This window comes from Pan paniscus, chromosome 20, assembly GCF_029289425.2.
Source record: "Pan paniscus chromosome 20, NHGRI_mPanPan1-v2.0_pri, whole genome shotgun sequence".
Lineage (NCBI taxonomy): Eukaryota > Metazoa > Chordata > Mammalia > Primates > Hominidae > Pan > Pan paniscus.
In genome coordinates, this window is record NC_073269.2 from 60,424,737 (window position 1) to 60,445,796 (window position 21,060).

Genomic DNA, 21,060 nt, shown 5'->3' on the forward strand with positions numbered 1-21,060 from the left:
TTTGTGTGAGCAACAAGGCTGTTTATTTCACCTGGGTGCAGGCGGGCTGAGTCCGAAAACAGAGTCAGTAAAGGGTGGTGGGATTATCATTAGTTCTTACAGGTTTGGGGACAGGCGGTGGAGTTAGGAGCAATGCTTTGTGGGCAGGGGGTGGATCTCACAAAGTACATTCTCAAGGGTGGGGAGAATTACAAAGAACCTTCTTAAGGGTGGGAGAGATTACAAAGAACCTTCTTAAGGGTGGGGAAGATTACAAAGTACATTGATCAGTTAGGGTGGGGCAGAAACAAATCACAATGGTGGAATGTCATCAGCTAAGGCTATTTTCCCTTCTTTTGTGGATCTTCGGTTGCTTCAGGCCATCTGGATGTATAGATGCAGGTCACAGGGGATAGGATGGCTTAGCTTGGGCACAGAGGCCTGACAGGAGTTCAAGAGCAGCCTGGCCAAGATGGTGAAACCCCATTTCTACTAAAAATACAAAGAATTAGCCAGGTGTGGTGGCATGCAACTCTAGTCCCAGCTACTCAGGAGGCTGAGGCAGGAGAATTGCTTGAACCCAGGAGGCGGAGGTTGCAGTGAGCCGAGATCGCACCATTGCACTCCAGCCTGGGCGACAGAGCGAGACTCTGTCTCAAAAAAAAAAAAGAAAGAAAGAAAAGAAAAGAAAAAAGAAATACATTGGGTTTGGAAGGCCGAGGAGGGCGGATCACAAGATCAGGAGTTCAAAACCAGCCTGATCAACATGGTGAAACCCTGTCTATACTGAAAATACAAAAATTAGCCAGGCATGGTAGCGCATGCCTGTAGTCCCACCTACTCAGGAGGCTGAGGCAGGAGAATCGCTTGAACCCGGGAGGCGGAGGTTGCAGTAAGCCAAGATCATGCCATTGCACTCCAGCCTGGGCTACAGAGTGAGACTCTGTCTCAAAAAAAAAAAAAGAAAGAAATACATTGGTGTGGTTCAGAAAGGTGGAACAACACAAAGGGTGGGGTGAGGGGTGCAATTTAAACATTTTCTGATTGACAATTGGTTGAGTTTTCTCTGAAGACCTGGAATCAATAGAAAGGAAATGTTCAGGTTAAGCTAAAGGATTGTGGAGACCAAGTTTTATTGTGCAGAGGAAGCTGACTTCAGAGAGAGAGGGCAGGGTGTAAAATGCTTCTTACAGGACCTAAAAGAGTGCCTGGGCCGGCCACGGTGGCTCACACCTGTAATCCCAGCAACTTTGGGAGGTCGAGGCAGGCGGATCACCTGAGGTCGGGAGTTCAAAACCAGCCTGACCAACATGGAGAAACCCTGTCTCTACTAAAAAATACAAAATTAGCTGGGCGTGGTGGTGCATGCCTGTAATCTCAGCTAGTTGGGAGGCTGAGGCAGGAGAATTGCTTGAACCCAGGAGGTGGAGGTTGCGGTAAGCCGAGATTGTGCCATTGCACTCCAGCCTGGGCAAAAAGACTGAAACTCTGTCTCAAAAAAAAAAAAAAAAAAAAAAAAAAAAAAAAAAAGAGTGCCTGGCTCTCCTGGGCCTGGAAAGGAAGAAGGGAAAACAAAGGGGAAAAGGGGTTCCCTAAAGAATGTGGATTTTTCCCGCAAGAGACTTTGCAGGGCAATTTCAAAATATGGCAGAGAAACCTGTTTTGGGGTAAAATATTTTTATTTTCTTCCTTGTGTTGTAATGCTATGCCAGAGTCAGATTGGAAAGTAAGTCACACCATAGAGGATTAAATACAACCCATCTGATGAGAATTTATGGTTTGTAAGGCATGACTCCTCAAACGCCTTAGGTAGGAATTTGGGCAAGATAAAAAAATCAGAGCTTAGTTCTCAGGGGTCATGGCGGGACAACAGGAGACAGCGTCTCACCCATATTTAAAAAAAAAAAAAAAAGTGCAATGCCGGCTGGGCATGGTGCCTCACGCCTGTAATCCCAGCACTTTGGGAGGCCAAGAGGGTGGATCACCTCAGGTCAGGAGTTCAAGATCAGCCTGGCCAACTTGACAAAACCCCATCTCTACTAAAAATACAAAAATTACCTGGCTGTGATGGCATGCACCTGTAGTCCCAGCTACTGGGGAGGTCGAGGCAGGAGAATTGCTTGAACCCAGGAGGCGGAGGTTGCAGTGAGCTGAGATGGTGCCACTGCACTCCAGCCAGGGTGACAAGAGTGAAAACTCCGCCTCAAAAAAAAAAAAAAGAATATTACAGTGAAAACCTAGATAGTTATCACCTGGATTCTAGTCTACTGTTAATCTTTTCTCCTTCCTTCCTTCCTTCTCTCTCTCTTTTTCCTTCCCTTTCTTTCTTTCCTTCCTTTCTCTCTCTTTCTTTCCTTTCTCTCCCTTCCTTCTCTCTTTCTCTTTCTTTCTTTCTTTCTTTCTTTCCTTTCTCTCTTTCTTTCTTTCCTTTCCTTTCCCTTCCCTTCCCTTCCCTTCCTTTCCCTTTCCCTCCCTCCCTCCCTCCCTCCCTCTCTCTCTTTCTAAGACAGGGTCTGGCTATGTTGTCCCGGCTACAGTGTAGTGGTTATTCACAGGTGCAATCATACCCACAGAGCAGCCTTGAACTTCTAGGCTCCAGTGATCCTCCTGCAGCAGCCTCCTGAGTTGCTGGGAGCACAGACTCATGCCACTGTACCTTGCTTCATATTTATCTTCATTTGCCTTATTACCTATCCCTCCATCCATCCGTCTTATTTTCTTTTGTGATTAACTTCAAAAAGAGACTGCAGACACCACTACACTTTCTCCCAATACTAAGCATGCACCTCATTAACATTTTTCAGTAAAATTTTTATAGAGTGGAGTGCACAAATCTTTTTTTTTTTTTTGAGATGGAGTTTCACTCTTTCTCCCAGGCTAGAGTGCAGTGGTGTGATAGCTCACTACAACTTCCACCTCCTGGGTTCAAGCGATTTTCCTGCCTCAGCCTCCCGAGTAGCTGGGATTACCGGCATGCACCACCACAGCCGGCTAATTTTTGTATGTTTAGCAGAGACGGGGTTTCGTCATGTTGGCCAGGCTGGTCTGGAACTCCTGACCTCAGGCGATCCACCTGCCTCGGCCTCCCAAAGTGCTGGGATTACAGGTGTGAGCCGCTGTGCCTGGCCTGAAATGCACAAATCTTACGTGAGCAACAAATGCAGACACTGGTACAAAACGAACCCTCATCAAGATACAGAACGAGGCCCTTTATCCCAGAAAGTTCCCCCAGCCCCCTTCCCAGTCACCCTGACCCTACTCACCCAGAGGCAACCACTGTTCTTATTATTTTTGCTACCATATGTTAATTCTGTGTGTTTGGAAAATCATCTAACTGAACTCATACAGTGCATCCTCCTTTGTGTCTGACACTCAGCACAATAATTTTGAGACCTACCCATATTGCTGCATGCATTATTAGCTTGTGCCTTTTCATTGCTAAGTAGTATTCCATTCTGTGGCTATATTACCTATCTTGGTCCATTCCCCTGTTGATAGGCATACAGGATGTTTCTAGCCTGAGGCTATTAGGAATAAAGCTGCTGTAAACAGTCTTGCACAATTCTTGGTGTGGATAAATATTTTCCTTTCTTTTGGGTAAAAGTAGAATTGTTGGCCGGGCATGGTGGCTCACGCGTGTAATCCCAGCACTTTGGGAGGCCGAGGTGGGCAGATCACATGAGGTCAGGAGTTTGAGACCAGCCTGGCCAACATGGTGAAACCCCGTCTCTACTAAAAATACAAAAATTAGCCAGGCATGGTGGTGTACACCTGTAGTCCCAGCTACTTGGGAGGCTGAGGCAGAATAATCACTTAAACCTGGGAGGCAGAGGTTGCAGTGAGCCGAGATCATGCCATTGCACTCCAGCTTGGTGACACAGTGAGACTCCGTCTAAAAAACAAACAAACAAAAAAGAGTAGAATTGTTGGGTCATGGGATAGGTGTGGGCTTAGATTTGTAAGAAGCTGCCAGGCCTTTTCCTACAGGGTTTGTACCCTTTACTCTCTCATCAATAATGTATAACACTTGGGTGCTTCATTCCTGGAATCTTTGGATCTCAGGCCTGCTTTGGGCTGTTGGTATTTCACTGTGGTTGAATGCAGCTCTATTAGTCAGATTTGTCCAAAGAAAGAAAACCAAAGAGATATATAAAGAGATACCAGCAGAGGTTTATTATGAGAACTTTTCTTACACAATTCTGGAGGCTGAGAAGTCCCACGACATGCTGTCCATAAGCTGAAGAAGCAGGAAAGCTGGTGGTGTCATTCGGTCTGAGGCTAAAGGCATGAGGACCAGGAAGTTTGATGTCCTAGGGCAAGAGAAAATGGATGTGCCGGTTAGGAAAACACAGTGAATTCGCCCTTCCTCTGCTTTTTGTTCTATTCGAGCCTCCAGCAGATTGGATGAGGCCCGCCCACATTGGTGAGGGAGAACTTCTTTACTCAGTCTACTGATTCAAATGCTCACCTCTTCCAGAAACACCCCCACAGACACATCCAGAAATAATGTCTTACCAGCTATCTGGGCATCCCTTAGGCCAGTCAAGTTGACGCATAAAATTAACCATGACATCAGCTTATTTAATAAACTGGCTATATCTGCATATTTGCTCATTTGCCTAATGAGTTATCTCTATCATGCTCGGTGAAAGCAGAGATTTTCATTCCTTTAGTTCACTGCTGAATTCCCAGGGCCTAGAACAATGCCTGGCACCTAGTAGCTGTCCAATAAATAAATACTTGGGGAATGAACAAACCAATGAATGTATGGATTCTTTTTTATTATTAATAGATCCCAGGGCTTACTTAACACAGCCTGGCAGCTATTAAACATGTAATCGAAAGAAAGGAGGGGAAAAGTAAGGAAGAAGGAAGGTAGCAATGAAGGAAAGAAGGAAGGAGGGAAGAAAGGAAGGGAGAGAGAGAGGAAGGAAAGAAGGAAGAAAGGGAGGGAGGAAGGAGGGGAGGGAGGAAGGGAGGGAGGGAGGAAGGAAGGAAGGGGGGAGGGAGGGAGGGAGGAAGGAAGGAAGGGAGGGAGGAGGAAGGAAGGAAGGGAAGGGGGAGGGAGGGAGGGAGGGAGAAAGGAAGGGAGGGAGGCAGGGAGGGAGGAAGGAAGGAAGGAAGGGGGAGGGAGGGAGGGAGGAAGAAAGGAAGGAAGGGGGGAGGGAGGGAGGAAGGAAGTGGGGGAGGGAGGGAGGGAGGAAGAAAGGGAGGAAGGGGGGAGGGAGGAAGGAAGGAAGGAAGGGGGCAGGGAGGGAGGGAGGAAGAAAGGAAGGAAGGGGGGAGGGAGGGAGGGAGGAAGGAAGGAAGGAAGGGGGAGGGAGGGAGGGAGGAAGAAAGGGAGGAAGGGGGGAGGGAGGAAGGAAGGAAGGAAGGGGGCAGGGAGGGAGGGAGGAAGAAAGGAAGGAAGGGGGAGGGAGGGAGGGAGGAAGGAAGTGGGGGAGGGAGGGAGGGAGGAAGAAAGGAAGGAAGGGGGCAGGGAGGGAGGGAGGAAGGAAGGAAGGAAGGGGGAGGGAGGGAGGGAGGAAGAAAGGGAGGAAGGGGGGAGGGAGGAAGGAAGGAAGGAAGGGGGCAGGGAGGGAGGGAGGAAGAAAGGAAGGAAGGGGGAGGGAGGGAGGGAGGAAGGAAGTGGGGGAGGGAGGGAGGGAGGAAGAAAGAAAGGAAGGGGGCAGGGAGGGAGGGAGGAAGGAAGGGAGGAAGGGAGAAGGAGGAAGGAAGGAAGGCCAGAAGGCAGGAAGGGGGAGGGGGGAGGGAGGGAAAGAAGAAGGAAGGAAGGAAGGAGGGAAGGAAGGAAGGAAGGGGGAGGGAGGGAGGGAGGGAAAGAAGGAAGGAAGGAAGGGAGGCGGGGAGGGAGGGAAAGATCATAAGGATGACTGAACATCTGAAGGCTGAACAGCTTTACGTATTTATGCCTTTTCTGGTCATTTTCTTATGTACTTGTGAATTCATTCACTTACTTTGCTTTCCTCCTATTTGGGAGATGTCACTGTAGTCATTTTTAAAAATCAACAACCGTCACCCTCGTAATAATTCGCGAGCACTTGTTAAGCACTTTGTCAGCAAACACTTCCCGCGTGTTCACTCGATCTCTACAACAACCCTGTGGAATCAGTTAAGGTTGCTCTTTCTTTCTTTTTTTTTTTTTTTAAACAGAGTTTCACTCTTGTTGCCCAGGCTGGAGTGAAGTGGTGCGATCTTGGCTCACTGCAACCTCTGCCTCCCGAATTCAAGCGATTCTCCTGCCTCAGCCTCCTGAGTCGCTGGGATCACAGGCACGTGCCACCACGCTCAGCTAATTTTCATTATTTTTAGTAGAGACGGGGTTTCGCCATGTTGGCCAGGCTGGTCTCGAACTCCTGACCTCAGCTGATCCCCCCGATCTTGGTCTCCCAAAGTGCTGGGATTACAGGCGTGAGCCACTGGGCCTGGCCAAGGTTATTATTTTCATCCTATTTATGTGAACCAAAAGCACAGAGTTGAGAAAATTGTCTAAGGTCACCGAGCTAGTAAGGAGCTGAGCCAGGGTTGAAACCAGATAATGTGGCTGCAAAGCATGAACTCTTACTCATGCCAATCATGAACTAAAGAGCGTCCTTCATTTGTGTCTCTGTTCAAATATCATCCAAATGGAGAGAGAGACATTCCCTGAGCACCTTCTATTATATAAGTAGCAACCACCAGGCGTGGTGGCTCACGCCTGTAATCCCAGCACTTTGGGAGGCCGAGGCAGGTGGATCATGAGGTCAGGAGTTCAAGACAAGCCTGGCCAAGATGGTGAAACTCCGTCTCTACTAAAAATACAAAAAATTAGCTGGGTGTGATGGCGGGCACCTGTAATCCCAGCTACTCGGGAGGCTGAGGCAGATAATTGCTTGAACCGGGGAGGTGGAGGTTGCAGTGAACCAAGATCACGCCACTGCACTCCAGCCTGGACAACAGAGCAAGACTCTGTCTCAAAAAAAAAAAAAAAAGTAGTGACCACCTCATCCCCACCACATCCACTCACATCTATGTGTTGCTTCCTCTTACCTGATAGTATAGACTCAGCTCACCTGTTCATTCCTCAATTTTCTACCTTCTGTACTCCAGCGGTTTTAGTTGTGCCAACGGGAGACTTTGTCTTTTTTGCTTATGCCCGTTTCTCCAGAACATGCAGCGGTGCCTGGGACATAGTAGGCACTCAATACGTGTGTGGGGAACAGGTACATCATTGAAGCACAGCTGTTAGCACAGCACACATGGTCCTGATTTATTGAGAACCTACTATGTGCTAGGCACAGGACCAAGCAGTTGGAAATCTCTCCTGGCATTCTTACAGCCACTCAGTTAAGCAGGCAAGTCTCCCAAAGCTTAAGCCGTGGGAAGCGCATGCTGAGTCCTTCAGCCAGGAGCTGTCCTTGCCTTCTGTCAGCAGAAGCTGGTCAGGAGGCCTTCCTGGAGGAGGCAGCATCACTGCCTCCCCCAATCTTCCCTCCCATCCCTGTGGCTGCTCCTTCTCAGTCTCATTGTGGGCCCCTCTTTCTCCACTTGTCCCTTTCATGCCTGTACTACTCCATGTCTGGCTAGACCAGAGCTTATAAACCAGCCAGCTCCAACCCACAGACAGGTTTTATTTGGCCCACACAGCATTTTTTTTTTCATTTGAATTAGTTTTAACATTTAAAAGCTGAGGGATTTTGCTTTTAAAAATATCCAGATTTCTGCCTTCTCTTGGAAATTTGGAACATCTGGTGGTGCCAGGTCCCTCTTCCCATATGGCAAGCGTTGGCTGAAACGAAATAGCAACAGCCATGTTCTCTGAGCTACCCTCTACCAGGGGGTTTGCATGTGTCCCAAGCCGTGAATGAACACCTGTAGAGCTTGAGATGGTTTAGGGGTGGTATTCAGCCAAGGGCTCTAGAAATACCCAAGGGCCACCTGGAATGACCGTTTGTTTTCCTCAGCAGAAACAGACCCAGGGAACCACGGCCGGAGAAGGTAGAGATAATACATTTCTGTCAGGCAGCATTGCAGATGTCCCATGCAGGAGGATGGATATCCTGGGTTTAATCGATGCAGGCTAAGCCATTCTCTAAAGAGGCTTGCCTTCTGGGGCCCAAAACACATGTGAGGGAGACAGAGAGGTGGGGACAGAAAGAGCCAGAGTAAAGCAGAGAGAGAGAGAGAAAGAGATAAAGAGGGAGAGAGAGACAGAGAGAGAGAGAGACAAAGAGAGACAGACAAAGAGAGAGAGAGAGAAACAGAGAGAGAGAGACAAAGAGAGAGAGAGACAAAGACAGAGAGAGACAGAGAGAGACAAAGAGAGAGACAGAGAGAGAAAGAGAGAGAGACAAAGAGAGAGAGAGACAAAGACAGAGAGAGACAGAGAGAGACAAAGAGAGAGACAGAGAGAGAAAGAGAGAGAGACAAAGAGAGAGACAGAGAGAGAGACAGAGAGAGAGACAAAGAGATAGAGAAAGAGAGAGAGACAAAGAGAGAGAGACAGAGAGAGAGACAAAGACAGAGAGAGACAGAGAGACAAAGAGAGAGAGAAAGAGAGACAAAGAGAGAGAGACAGAGAGAGAGACAGAGAGAGACAGAGAGAGTGAGAGAGAGAGAGAGTCCATCAATTTAAAGTTTTTTCTAGGGGAATGAAGGGGAATGGCGTATGTGGTGACTATGGGGGGTGTGCGTGTGTGTGTGTGTATGTGTGTGTGTGTATTTCATGTAAGAAAGCAGCATGCTGAGGACACGGTAGCAAGAACAAAGCAATGAGCTACCCCTGGAAGCCAATATAACTTACTTCTACTTAGTAACATTTACCCCTTTTCTTTTTTAAGACAGAGTCTCACTCTGTCGCCCAGGCTGGAGTACAGTGGCACAATCTCAGCTCACCGCAACCTCTGCCTCCCAGGTTCAAGCTATTCTCATGCCTTGGCCTCCTGAGTAGCTGGGATTACAGGCACACATTGCCATGTCCAGATAATATTTTTGTATTTTTAGTAGAGACAGGGTATTTTTTTTTTTTTTTGAGACAGAGTCTTGCTCTGTCACCCAGGCCGGAGTGCAATGACACAATCTCGGCTCACTGCAACCTCTGCCTCCCAGGTTCAAGCAATTCTCCTGTCTCAGCCTCCCGAGTAGCTGTGACTATGGGAGTGTGCCATCACACCCAGCTAATTTTTGTATTTTTACTAGAGATGGGGCTTCACCATGTTGGCCAGGCTGGTCTCGAACTCCTGACCTCGTGATCCGCCCGCCTTGGCCTCCCAAAGTGCTGGGATTACAGGCATGAGCCACCATGCCTGGCCTGTTTGTTTATTTTTTTGAGTTGGAGTCGTGCTCTGTTGTCCAGGCTGGAGAGCAGTGGCACAATCTCAGTTCACTGCAACCTCCACCTCCTGGATTCAAGCAATTCTCTTGTCTCAGCCTCCCAAGTAGCTGGGATTACAGGCACACACCACCATGCCAGGCTAATTTTTTTGTATTTTTAGTAGAGACGAGGTTTCGCCATGTTGGCCAGACTGGTCTCGAATTCCTGACCTCAGGTGATCCACTGGCCTCGGCCTCCCAAAGTGCTGGAATTACAGGCGTGAGCCACCGGGCCTGGCCGAGACAGGGTTTTACCATGTTGGCCAAGTTGGTCTCGAACTCCTGACCTCAAGTGATCTGCCCACCTCCACCTCCCCAAGTGCTGGGATTACAGGCTCGAGCCACTGCGCCTGGCCCCCAGTTACCCCTTTTCTAACACCAACCCAGATTGTTCTCTGCAATTCAGGATTCATGTTTCTCAGGTGGCAATCCAAGATCCATTAGCCAGCCACAAAACAATTTAGAAGGTTGTGACCAGATTTGAATTACAAAATAGAAGTAACAGAGGATAGAAATTATCCAAGAGCATTGCACATAGTGGTCAGAAACTTTTTACTTCGTGTGTGTGTGTGTGTGTGTGTGTGTGTGTATACTAGATCATAATGTAAAATGTATTTCTCACTGTGGGTTGCAGCCCTATCAGTTGGAAACCACTCATCTAGAATATTATCCATATGGAGAGGGCTGATGCAGGGCCAAATGATGGAGGGTATAAACTCAGGGCTGAGGGTGTGACTTGATTCTATGGGCAACATGGAGCCACTGAGCTCTATTGGGTTGCACAGTCACCACCAGCACCTCACTGTCCTGCACTCTGATGTACACATGCCCAACTGTGCACATCATGACATTTGGAATTCTTCCCATTAGCAAATCCTGCTGCTACAACAAACACTGGCTGTGGACACGATGCAAGAGATTGTCAGAACAAGAGTTTTAGAATATACTAATCTTAGCCCTAAAGGGTTAAGCCTTCATTTTACAGACAGAAAAAGAGGGACTCCAAGATGAAAAACTACTTGCCTAGGGTCACTTAATACACCTCTAACTGCTCATCTCGGGATCTTCTTCATCCCCAACCCCCATGTAGGCCACCTGGTTGGGAATGGTGGAGAACATGACTCTAGCCAGAACCAGAGAAAGCTGAAGAAGACCTAGGGTAGTGATGAGAGAGGGTGTGTGTGTGTGTGTGTGTGTGAGAGAGAGAGAGAGAGATAAGGCGCCTATTCTCACTCTCCCATTTCATCATCAATACCTTCACCAATATCACTATCCTCCTCACCATCATCATCATCGTCCTCATCACCATCATCACCACCATCATCATCATCATTATCATCATGACATGTCAACATAATCTTGTCTTCACCACCATCATCATCATCATCATCATCATCATCACTATCATCATCATCATATCCTCATCTTCACCATCATCATCACCATCACCACCACCACCAGCATCACCATCACCAACATCATCACCACCATCACCACCACCACCACCACCACCACCATCACCATCACCAACATCATCACCACCATCACCACCACCACCATCACCACCATCACCATCACCAACATCACCACCACCATCACCATCATCACCATCACCATCGTCAACACCACCACCACCACCATCACCATCACCATCATCACCATCACCATCGTCATCACCACCATCACCATCACCATCATCACCACCACCACTATCATTTTCACCATCACCATCACCACCATCACCACCATCACCATCATCATGACATCATATCACCAACATAATCACCACCATCATTGTCATCACCACCACCTCCACTACCACCAACATTCCTCTTTTCCCTAGCCCTTTCTTGCCAATCTGGAGCAAAATATGGAAATGGGTTAAGTGGAAAACTAATCTCCCTTTCTTCCACTCATCCCAATTCCCACAAGAGAGGCCACGTGTGTGGTTTCCAGATGGCAAAGTCTCACCCTGCCCTACAGCAAGAGGGGACCCCTGGGGCCAGATTCCTGAGCACCCAGTTTTGGCTGCAATAGTGACAGTCTGGGTGATGATGTCAGGGTGGCCAGGTCCCCTCCCAGGGTTGGCACTTCCCCATCTATCGGTGTGGCATCGGAGGATTCCAGTGAGATGTAACATGGGGAGTGGCTGGAAAAATACTCTGTAACTGTATGGCGAATGCCAAGGGGCAGGGGTCCTTGTATACACCGAAGTAATCCCGAGTCAGTTTACAGGATGGGAAGGGCCCCTATATAGATGACCAGGGTCCTTATGCAGGTAGAAGGGGTCCTTATGCAGCATGAAGGCTTGCTACACAGGCGTGTGGATTTTTCCATACATTCTGGAGTAGCCTCTACACATAGGAGGGTTTGTGCTTAGAAGCTGTGTCCTTATGCAGGCTAGGAATAAAAGTGGGACGGAGATTTTACACAAATACGGGCATCTTTTACAGGTGGGAGCACTTTCGTACACAGAGGACCTCTTATCCATGGAATTGGCCGTTCTTTGTAAAACGCTCTGTACTTACTAGCAACCTTTACACAGACATGAAGTTTCTCCATAAGGATAAAGGGATCATTATGTTTTAGGTGAAATAACAGTATGAGTGGCCTCGTATGGACAAGGAGGGCTGTTTTCAATCGCGATGCAAGCCAGCTGTCCGGATGCCGCCGACGCCAGCAGCGCGGTACCTGCGCGGGCAGCAGGTGGGAGCCGCGACCGGGGTGGGGGGCGGAGCGCTGGGGGCTCCCGACTCCCGCAGTCCCCGCCGCGACCACCAGGGGCAGCACCGTCCCCGCCCGGCCCGCGCCTCCCTCCCCCCAATCTCCGCCCCCCACCCTCTGCCTCCCCCCCGCTCCCGCTCCCCTGAGCCCAGCCAGACCCCGCGCCGCCCGCGCCCCGCTCGACTCCGGAGGCTCCCGCAGCCCCGGCGTCCGCCCCGCTGCCCCCTCCCCCGGGGGCCATGGGGGCGCCCCCGGGCTACCGGCCCTCAGCTTGGGTGCATCTCCTCCACCAGCTGCCCCGCGCCGACTTCCAGCTCCGCCCGGTGCCCAGCGTTTTCGCGCCCCAAGAGCAGGAATACCAGCAGGTGGGACCGGGCGCCAGGGCCTGGGGGCCAGGGCTGGGGGCCGGAGCTCCTGGGTCCCGAGGGAGAAGGGGGCTGGGTCACAGATTTCCTGAGCTCCGCCGGAGGCTGGGGGCCGGCCCGGACTTTGGGGTTTCGGAGGGAGGAGGAGCCTGGGGCGCCCATGCCTGGAGGTTCTCCTGGGACGCGCGCTGGGGGTCCAGACCTCGAGCTCTCTAAATAAGGGAAGGCTGGGGACCTGCACCCCTGAGTTCATGGAGAGGAGGGGAGGGGGGCCCGGATTCCCGGGTGTCTGACACCTGCCTGGGAAGCCGGCCTCCAGGGTCATCGGGAGGGTAGGTCTACTCTTCCTGCCCTAAAAGATGACCCAGCCCCACAGGATCAGAGCAGGTGAATATGTCCCAGATAAGGTGGGACCCAGGAGACAGCGGACCTGATAACGGTGGAGGGGAAAACGCTGGCTGCTGCGGTGCTGGGATGGGATTGAGAGTCTGAAATTGGGAAGGGGGCTTCAGGGGCTGAGGGCCAGGGCTGGAAAATGAAGGGGCTCTGGGAGAGGAAGCTTCTTGCCCGTCCCAAGAAAGAAGGGGTGGTCAGGGCGCTGCAGGGGTGAGGGCCGAGATGAGGCTGGGTTTGGGGAGCCTCGGGATGACAGACCCGGGTCCCGAGGGTGGGGCCGGTGTGGGAACCTCACAGAAGCCGGTGTCCCTGGGGAAGGGGCCCGGCTCGGGGCAGCTCCAATGGGCGAAAGAGCTGTCCCCTGACCCAGTTTAATTCAAGTCCTTGACTTCGAGATTAATGAGGAGAAAGGCTTGGCTGAGCTGGGGACGGGTGGGGGTGCTGGGAGTCCCGATGTGGCCCCAGGACGGGTCCTGGCCCTGCTGATGGGGCCTGAGCCCCTAGGCTCCGTCTTGGGTTGCTCCTGGGAGAAGGGGGCTGGGATTGGAGAGCTCAGGGGGCGTGGAGGGGGTCCCAGAAAAGCGCGGAGGGGATGAGTGCTGTGTTCTGAGCTATTTGGGTCACGGCTGGCACAGCCCTGAGCAGCTCTTCCCCGCCTGCTCCTCGCCGCCCCCTCTCCCCACACACGGGGACCGCTGTCCCCTCGCCCACAGCCTCGCGGTTACACAACGGCCACCTCCAACGCCGCCGCTCCACCGGCTCCGGCCTCGGCCCAGACTCACGCCCGCTCTGGCCCGGAGACCTCCCGAAGCCGCACGCGGGGATCCGCGGCCCCAGTCACCGCCAGAGGCACGGGTTTGGGGGAGCCTCACTCCGCCCCCACGGTCGGGGGTCAGGGTCAGGGTGGCAGGGATGCGCGGGCAGAGCCCCACAGCCGAGGAGAGCAAGGGGGACCCCTGCAGGGACGCGACCACCGTGGGTACAGCTGCAGACACAGCCAGGGCCTCTGGGACACTGGCCCGGGGGAGGCACACAGCCACACGCACACACTCACCGGCATATGCACAGCACACACACACGTCCACTTACTCCCATTACACACTCACATGCACACACATATGCACAGACACACACACACGCCCACTTATTCCAACACACATGCAAACACATATGCACAGGCACACTCAGACACACCCACTTACTCCCATTACACACTCACATGCACACTCACATGCAAGACACACTCAGACACGCCCACTTACTTTCATTACACACATGCACACACATATGCACAGGTACACACACACGCCCACCTACTCTCATTACACACTCACATATGCACACACACATACCCATTTACTACTCCCACTATGCACTCACACCCACATACAACACACGCATATAGACATGCATACACTCACATGGATATACCCACTTACACATACACAATCACACATATGCACACGCACATTGCGCACAGTGACTCACAACACACACATACATGTATAAGCATTTACTCCCATATACAAGCACACACTGCACTTATATATATATGCTTACACACTCATGCATGCACCGTCACATACACGTTTATACTCCCATATACACACACACACGTACATTCCATTCACATCTACACACACATGCACACACATATTGACTATAGCATTCATGTGCACACACACACTCACATGCAGTCACGCATCCACACACACACTCATCCACACTGTTACACACACACAACCGGACCCACTCACAGGCCCAAGGAACTGTGCCCAGAACACACAAATGCCCACAGATGTTCTCATTTGCAGACAGCAGTGCACCCAGGAGACACACTCAGGTGCACCCTCATCTCATGGAGACAGCCCAAAGATAAAAACATCCAGTCTCAACCAGAAACACAAACACTGCACACACTTGGGACACACACACACACACTGTGCCACTGTGTGTGTGTATGTGTGTGGACAAAGGCAGAAACACCGTGGTTTAGGGGAAACAGCCTTGGCAAGTCCAGAGGTGTGACTCTGATCCCAATGTTGTCCCTCCATGCTCCGGGGCTCAGTGCAAACCCCCTGGGCCACTGTGGGCCTCTGGGACCGCACAGGTCAGCTGTGAAATCCCCGCCACGTGGAGAGCCCTGTTATTCTGCAAGACTCTGCCCACCGCAGAACGTTTCCGCGGCCTGCCTGTCTTCCGGGCCTTGGCTCTCTCCGCCTCTCTGTCCTTGTGTGTCTCTCCTGTCTCCATAGTGTTCTCACGCTCTCTCTCCCTTACTCTGCTCTTCCTCTCTGATTTGATCCCTTTTGCTCTCTGCCTTTTTCTGACTCATGCCCGAACCTTGTCTTATCTTTGTCTCTTTTTTTGGTTGTGTCTTTCTGCCTGTGCCTCCCTCCATCTCTCTCTCTCTCTCTTTCTGTTCTGTCTTCACTCTTCCAGTTTCCACTTCTGAGTCTTGCATACACACACACACACACACACACACACACACACACGTTGCCACACAGCCCCTCGCCCTGTCCCTGGGTGACAAGCTCAGGCGCTGTGGGGTGTGGCGCTCAGCAGCAGGGGAGACAGTGAGCAGGGAGGAGAGGGGGAGGAATCACGCCTCCCCCAGCCTGGCCCGAGGCACCAGGAACAGGTGCCCCCACACCCCCACCCGCCCCCTGATCCCACACGATTGTGGAGGGGCCTTGGCAGGTCCTTGGGAAAACCTCCATTCCAACTGCTGGCTGCAGAGAGAAGGAAACCCAGGCTCGGAGAAGGGGCGGTTCCTGCTAAAGATTGCACAGCCAATGGAGGGCAGAGCAGAATTGGGACCCAAGGCTTGGGGCCCCCAGTTGGAAGCTCCCTCCAGCAAGCTGGCCCTGACACCTGGAGCCCCAGCTGCCAGCCTGGGAGGGGCTGGGACCCAATCTCCCCCAAGATTAGGCCAGGGATGTCTCCCACCTTCACTCTGACATCCCAGACCCCGACCCCCCAGCCACGCAGGAAGGGGGATCTGAGTGTGGAACACACGGGTGCCCTCGGAGGTCTGATGTCACCCCCTTCCCCAGGCCTTGTTGCTGGTGGCGGCCTTGGCGGGCCTGGGCTTGGGCCTGAGCCTCATTTTCATCGCTGTCTACCTCATCCGCTTCTGCTGCTGCCGGCCCCCCGAGCCACCCGGGTCCAAGATCCCCTCGCCCGGGGGAGGCTGCGTCACCTGGAGCTGCATTGTCGCCCTTCTCGCCGGCTGGTAATGGGGCCCCAGGGTGGGTGGGCAGTGGGGACAGGGCTCCCCAAGCTCTTTGCTGGCCTTCCTGGGGGTGTCCTCCGGGGACATGGAGGAAGCAGACAGGAAGGAGGAAACTCCCTCGTCCCTGTCCCTGCCATTTGCAAGCCCACTTCAGCGCACAGCAGGAAGGACTGTCCCATTTGATGGATGGAGAAAGTGAGGCTCTGGAGAGGAAGTGAATCAAGGGCAGCCATCTGGTGAGAAGGCGCAGGGGCAGTCAGATGGCCTGGTTTTGGTGGCTCTCCCATTGAATAGGTGTGTGACCTAAGGGAGTGATAGTCTCCCTGGGCCTCAATTTCCACATCCGTAAACTGGGCATTATCATCTCGCCCACCTCCTGCGGGGGTAAGATGGAGAGAAGGCACAGTGTCTGACTTGCAGCTACTCTCAGCCAACATTAACTGGTGATGTCTGTCATTCCGTCATTCACCAGCTCATTCATTCGACAACTGTTTATTGAGTATTTACTATGTGCCAGATACTGACCAAGCCAGGCAAGGAGCCCCTCGTGCAGCTTATGTTCTAATCAGGGAGACGGACGATAAATAGATATAATCACCCTCCGAGAGCACCTCATCTGTGCCCAGACCTGAGCTGCTCTAATTCCTTCTCACAATAACGCTGCTGGATTCAGGGGTGTCAGGCCCAGTTTCCAAAGAGGAAGGCTCAGGGACAGAGGGGAGGTCACCTTTCAAGGCCACGTGGCTTAAGAGGCAGCACAGAGATTCAGACCCAGGTTAGTAGGACCCCCTCACACCCCTCAAAGCGAGCTTAGGGGGCTTCCAATGTGAACACACCAGCTACCAAGAACGAGCTCTGAGCACAGCCCCCTCCCCGGCAGGGCAGCACCCACGGGTTACAGACAGCTATCCTCTTCCACAGACGGGGGGTCCCAGAGGGTCAGATGCCTGCCCCGGACCCACAGCGGGCAAGGGGAGGGACCTGTAGGGGTGGCCTGTATTCAGGACGCTTCCTCCTCCGGCTCTCTGGCGTGGGGGGAGACAGGGGAGGTGGACAAAGGCCCAGTGGGGGAGAGACACAGCCCCAGCCCCCGCAGCCTGGGAACAAGAGGAGCTTTGTAGGACTCTGAACAATGGGGCGGGGACACTGGGCGTCCGACCCGAGGGATGGGGGTGGAGGCCCAGCCGGGGCTGGGAACCGGGAGGGTGTCAGGCTCCCGCCCCCTCCACTGCGGGACACCGGCCGGGGGCGGGGACAGGAGGGGTCTGGGGCCCCACATTCAGGTCCCACAATGGAGCTCTGTGTGTCGGCAGGGCGGGGGCGGGGGCACGGCTTCTCGCCCATCCTCCAGCCTCCCTCCCACATTCCCTTACTTCCCTCCCAGCTGGCCAGACGCTTGGGTCCCGGGTGGGGGAAGGCCGAGAGCTCCAGGCTCAGCGTCCCCCCAGGAGATGGTGGCAGCTGCCCCCCTTGTACCCTTAGGAACCCCCAGGAGGTGGGGGCGGAGAACGTCTCAGCACTGAAGGGTCGGCACTGCAGGCCCCAAGGACCCTAGGGCACTCTAAGACAGGTGCCAGGAGGGCTGCCTGCCTGGCAAAGGATGCGGGGGAAGGGTGTGGGGCAGGCAGTCCTAGGGAGGGGAAGACGGCCCATCCCGGAGCTGGGTGTGACTGGGGTTCTGCTCCAGGGAGGTGCGAGTTAAATCGGGGGCTCCCTCCCCCCCACCACTCCACCCACCATTAACATCACAATGACGTCCCTCCGCTGGGGGAGTGAGGCCTTCCCGTTCCCTTGGCAACCGACGGGGGCCAGGCTGAAGTCGCCCTTTTCCCACGGGCTGGACCAATGAGGTGGGGCTGAGAGATGGGAGGGGTGGATAAGAAGGCGAGGTGGAGGGGATGGGGTGGGAGGGGACGGTGGCCCCCGGGGTCCTGGGACCCGCTGAGATTCCTCTCCCTCCTCCTCCGCTCAGCACTGGCATTGGCATCGGTTTCTATGGCAACAGTGAGACCAGTGATGGGGTGTCCCAGCTCAGCTCCGCGCTGCTGCACGCCAACCACACACTCAGCACCATTGACCACCTGGTGAGGGGCCAGCAACCAGTGGGACCCCAGACGCATACCTGGACGGGCTCCCCACACCCAAGGACAAAGGGATCCAAACTCAGAGCTAAGACCCCAGGCTTGAAGCTTAGGAACCCAGATTCAGAACTTCATCCTGAGACCCACAGACCTCACACTATCCACCCAATCCCCGACCCTGGCTGCAAATTGAGGACCTCACACACAGGCCCAGCCCTGGACCTTACCTGGAACCCCCAAGCCACACAGAAACCAAGCACCAGCGACACCAGCCCCTGTCCACGGGCCAGATCCAGGGCCCCAGACCTGATTCTTGGCCCGTAAGCAAGCTCAGGGACCCCCGCCCTGAGGCCCAGGTCCCCGACTTGAGGCTTCAGCTCCGACATCAGCCCTAGGATTCTGGGCCCTGGGGCTGAGGCCTGGCCCCACCTCATGCCTTAGATTCCATGTCCAGCTGCAGACTCTAGACCATGGGACCCAGACTTGAGACCCCAGATTCTGGAAGGCAGATGAAAACTTCAGACCTAAAGCTCCACACTTAATCTCAGTCCTGGGGCTGGACTCACTACCCTGGGCTCAAGCTACCAACCATCCAGAGCTCTGGATAGAGGCCACAGAACTCCATGAACTTGATCTTGAAGCCCCTCCCCAACCCCTTCCCTTCCTCAATCCTCAGATGTCCCAGACTCCAGATCTCAGACACCCGCTACTATGCACCCCTCCTTCACTTCTAAAACCCCATGCCTCGACCGCGGGCTCCCCCCAGGATGTCCTTCCAGACCTCAGCCCCTGTCCTATCCCCAGGTGTTGGAGACGGTGGAGAGGCTGGGCGAGGCGGTGAGGACAGAGCTGACCACCCTGGAGGAGGTGCTCGAGCCGCGCACGGAGCTGGTGGCTGCCGTCCGAGGGGCTCGACGGCAGGCGGAGGCTGCGGCCCAGCAGCTGCAGGGCCTGGCCTTCTGGCAGGGAGTGCCCCTGAGCCCCCTGCAGGTGGCTGAAAATGTGTCCTTTGTGGAGGAGTACAGGTGAGACGCTGCTCTTCTTGCTCTCTGTGCCGGCAGCTCTCAGGCGGAGTCCCCGGGGGGACAGTTGGCAATGCCTGGAGGCAGTTTTGGTTGTGACAGCTGGGGAGTATGTGCGCACTGCTGGCATCCAATGGGTAGAGCCCAGGGACTGTTCAACACTCTGCAATGCACAAGACCCCCCTCCCCACCCATTGGCAGGGAATGATCCAGCCACCATGACAATTATGACGAGGCTGGCCAGGCGCGGTGGCTCAGGCCTGTAATCCCAGCACTTTAGGAGGCCAAGGTGGGTGGATCACCTGAGGTCAGGAGTTTGAGACCAGCCTGGCCAACATGGAGAAACCCCGTCTCTACCAAAAATACAAAAATTAGCTGGGCGTGGTGGCAGATGTCTGTAATCCCAGCTACTCAGGAGGCTGAGGCAGGAGAATCCCTTGAACCCGGGAAATGGAGGTTGCAGTGAGCCGAGATTTCGCCATTGCACTCCAGCCTGGGCGACAGAGTGAGACTCCATCTCAAAAAAAAAAAAAAAAAAAAGATGAGGTTGAGAAACCTACTGTGGAGGGACAGATCACCAGACCCCATGGCCATCCTGACACCCATGTCCTCGCCCATTCACTCACTCACCCCCTCCACGTCACTCCACTCACTTATTCACACATGCGTTCATTCCTTGACTCACTCATTCAGCAGCAAGTCACTCTTGGACTCAGTTACTCCTGGACTAACCCAGCAGGCCACTCACTCAGTCGTTCATCCGTGTGACATGTGTATTTGTTCAGCACTATTTTTTTTCTTTTTTTTTTTGAGATGGAGTCTCACTCTGTCGCCCAGGCTAGAGTGCAGTGGCGCGATCTCGACTCACTGCAACCTCCGCCTCCTGGATTCAAGCGATTCTCCTGCCGCAGCCTCCCAAGTAGCTGGCATTACAGGCACGCGCCACCACGCCCGGCTAGTTTTTGTATTTTTAGTAGAAACGGGGTTTCACCATGTTAGCCAGGCTGGTCTCAAACTCCTGACCTTGTGATCTGCCCGCCTTGGCCTCTCAAGGTGTTGTTCAGCACTATTTATTTAGCACCCTCTCGTGAAATAGGCAGCGTACCTACAGATCAGGAACCTGAGCTCGAAAGCCAGCCAGCCCCTCCCTAACCATGCGGCGGCAATCAAGTTACTTTGCAGGCCTCTGCCTTGGTTTCCCCATCTGTGAAATGGGAATCGGGGCAGCGTCCCCCTTGTTGAATTGGTTCGAGTTGTTGAGTTGGCATCTGAGTGCTGAGAAGGACGATTAGCACAGGGAGAGCACCGCAGAGATATGAAGTGTAGTCACCCTGGTGGCGGGCAGGGCAGTGAGCAAGTGGCAGAAATCCCTGCCACGTGGCTGCGTCCTCCGGGGGGAACCAGCAAGGGACAAACGTAGAGAAAAACATTGTAAGGTGTTGGGCCATGAGAACTTTGGAGAAAATTACAGAGGGGACCGGGCACTGTGGTTCACGCCTGTAATCCCAGCACTTTGGGAAGCCGAGGCAGGCGGATCACGAGGTCAAGAGATCGAGACTATCCTGGCTAACATGGTGAAATCCCGTCGCTACTAAAAATACAAAAATTAGCCCGGCGTGGTGGTGGGCGCCTGTAGTCCCAGCTACTTGGGAGGCTGAGACAGGAGAATCGCTTGAACCCGGGAAGTGGAGCTTGCAGTGAGCAGAGATCGTGCCACTGCGCTCCAGCCTGGGTGACGGAGCGAGAATCCGTCTTAAAAAAAAAAAAAAGAAAATTATAGAGGGAGATGAGGTGGGACAGAGTCTGGCAGTTCATCAGGGGGACTGAGAAGGTGGCATTTGGAGGAGAGGAGGCAGTGAGCTGTGCAGTGTCCAGGCAGCCACCCTTCCCAGCGGCCACCATGA

The 21,060-nt window shown here is 53.3% G+C and overlaps 1 protein-coding gene and 1 long non-coding RNA gene across 20 annotated transcripts in view; one reads left to right on the forward strand and one right to left on the reverse strand.

The window, feature by feature from the left end:
* LOC117977091 (uncharacterized) overlaps positions 1-21,060 on the reverse strand; it is a 23,420-nt gene continuing 2,360 nt past the window's right edge. Inside the window, exons 2-3 of the long non-coding RNA XR_010110934.1 lie at positions 4,173-4,289; positions 1-1,053 (exon numbers count right to left, since the gene is read on the reverse strand). This is a non-coding gene — a long non-coding RNA (uncharacterized LOC117977091). The remainder of the gene's footprint in view (positions 1,054-4,172; positions 4,290-21,060) is intronic.
* TTYH1 (tweety family member 1) overlaps positions 11,918-21,060 on the forward strand; it is a 21,581-nt gene continuing 12,438 nt past the window's right edge. For 14 of the 19 annotated variants that reach the window (XR_010110933.1, XM_063600635.1, XM_063600636.1 and 11 more), the window contains exons 1-3: positions 11,918-12,419; positions 15,875-16,053; positions 18,939-19,159. Coding sequence is in view for 18 of the 19 variants with exons in the window: in XM_063600635.1 (XP_063456705.1) it covers positions 11,933-12,419; positions 15,875-16,053; positions 18,939-19,159 (887 nt within the window). In the remaining variant the exon portion in view is untranslated. Of the gene's footprint in view, positions 12,420-15,874; positions 16,054-18,025; positions 18,138-18,938; positions 19,160-21,060 lie in introns of all 19 variants that reach the window. The other 5 variants (XM_008955600.4, XM_034946424.3, XM_055103741.2 and 2 more) reach the window with 2 other exon arrangements.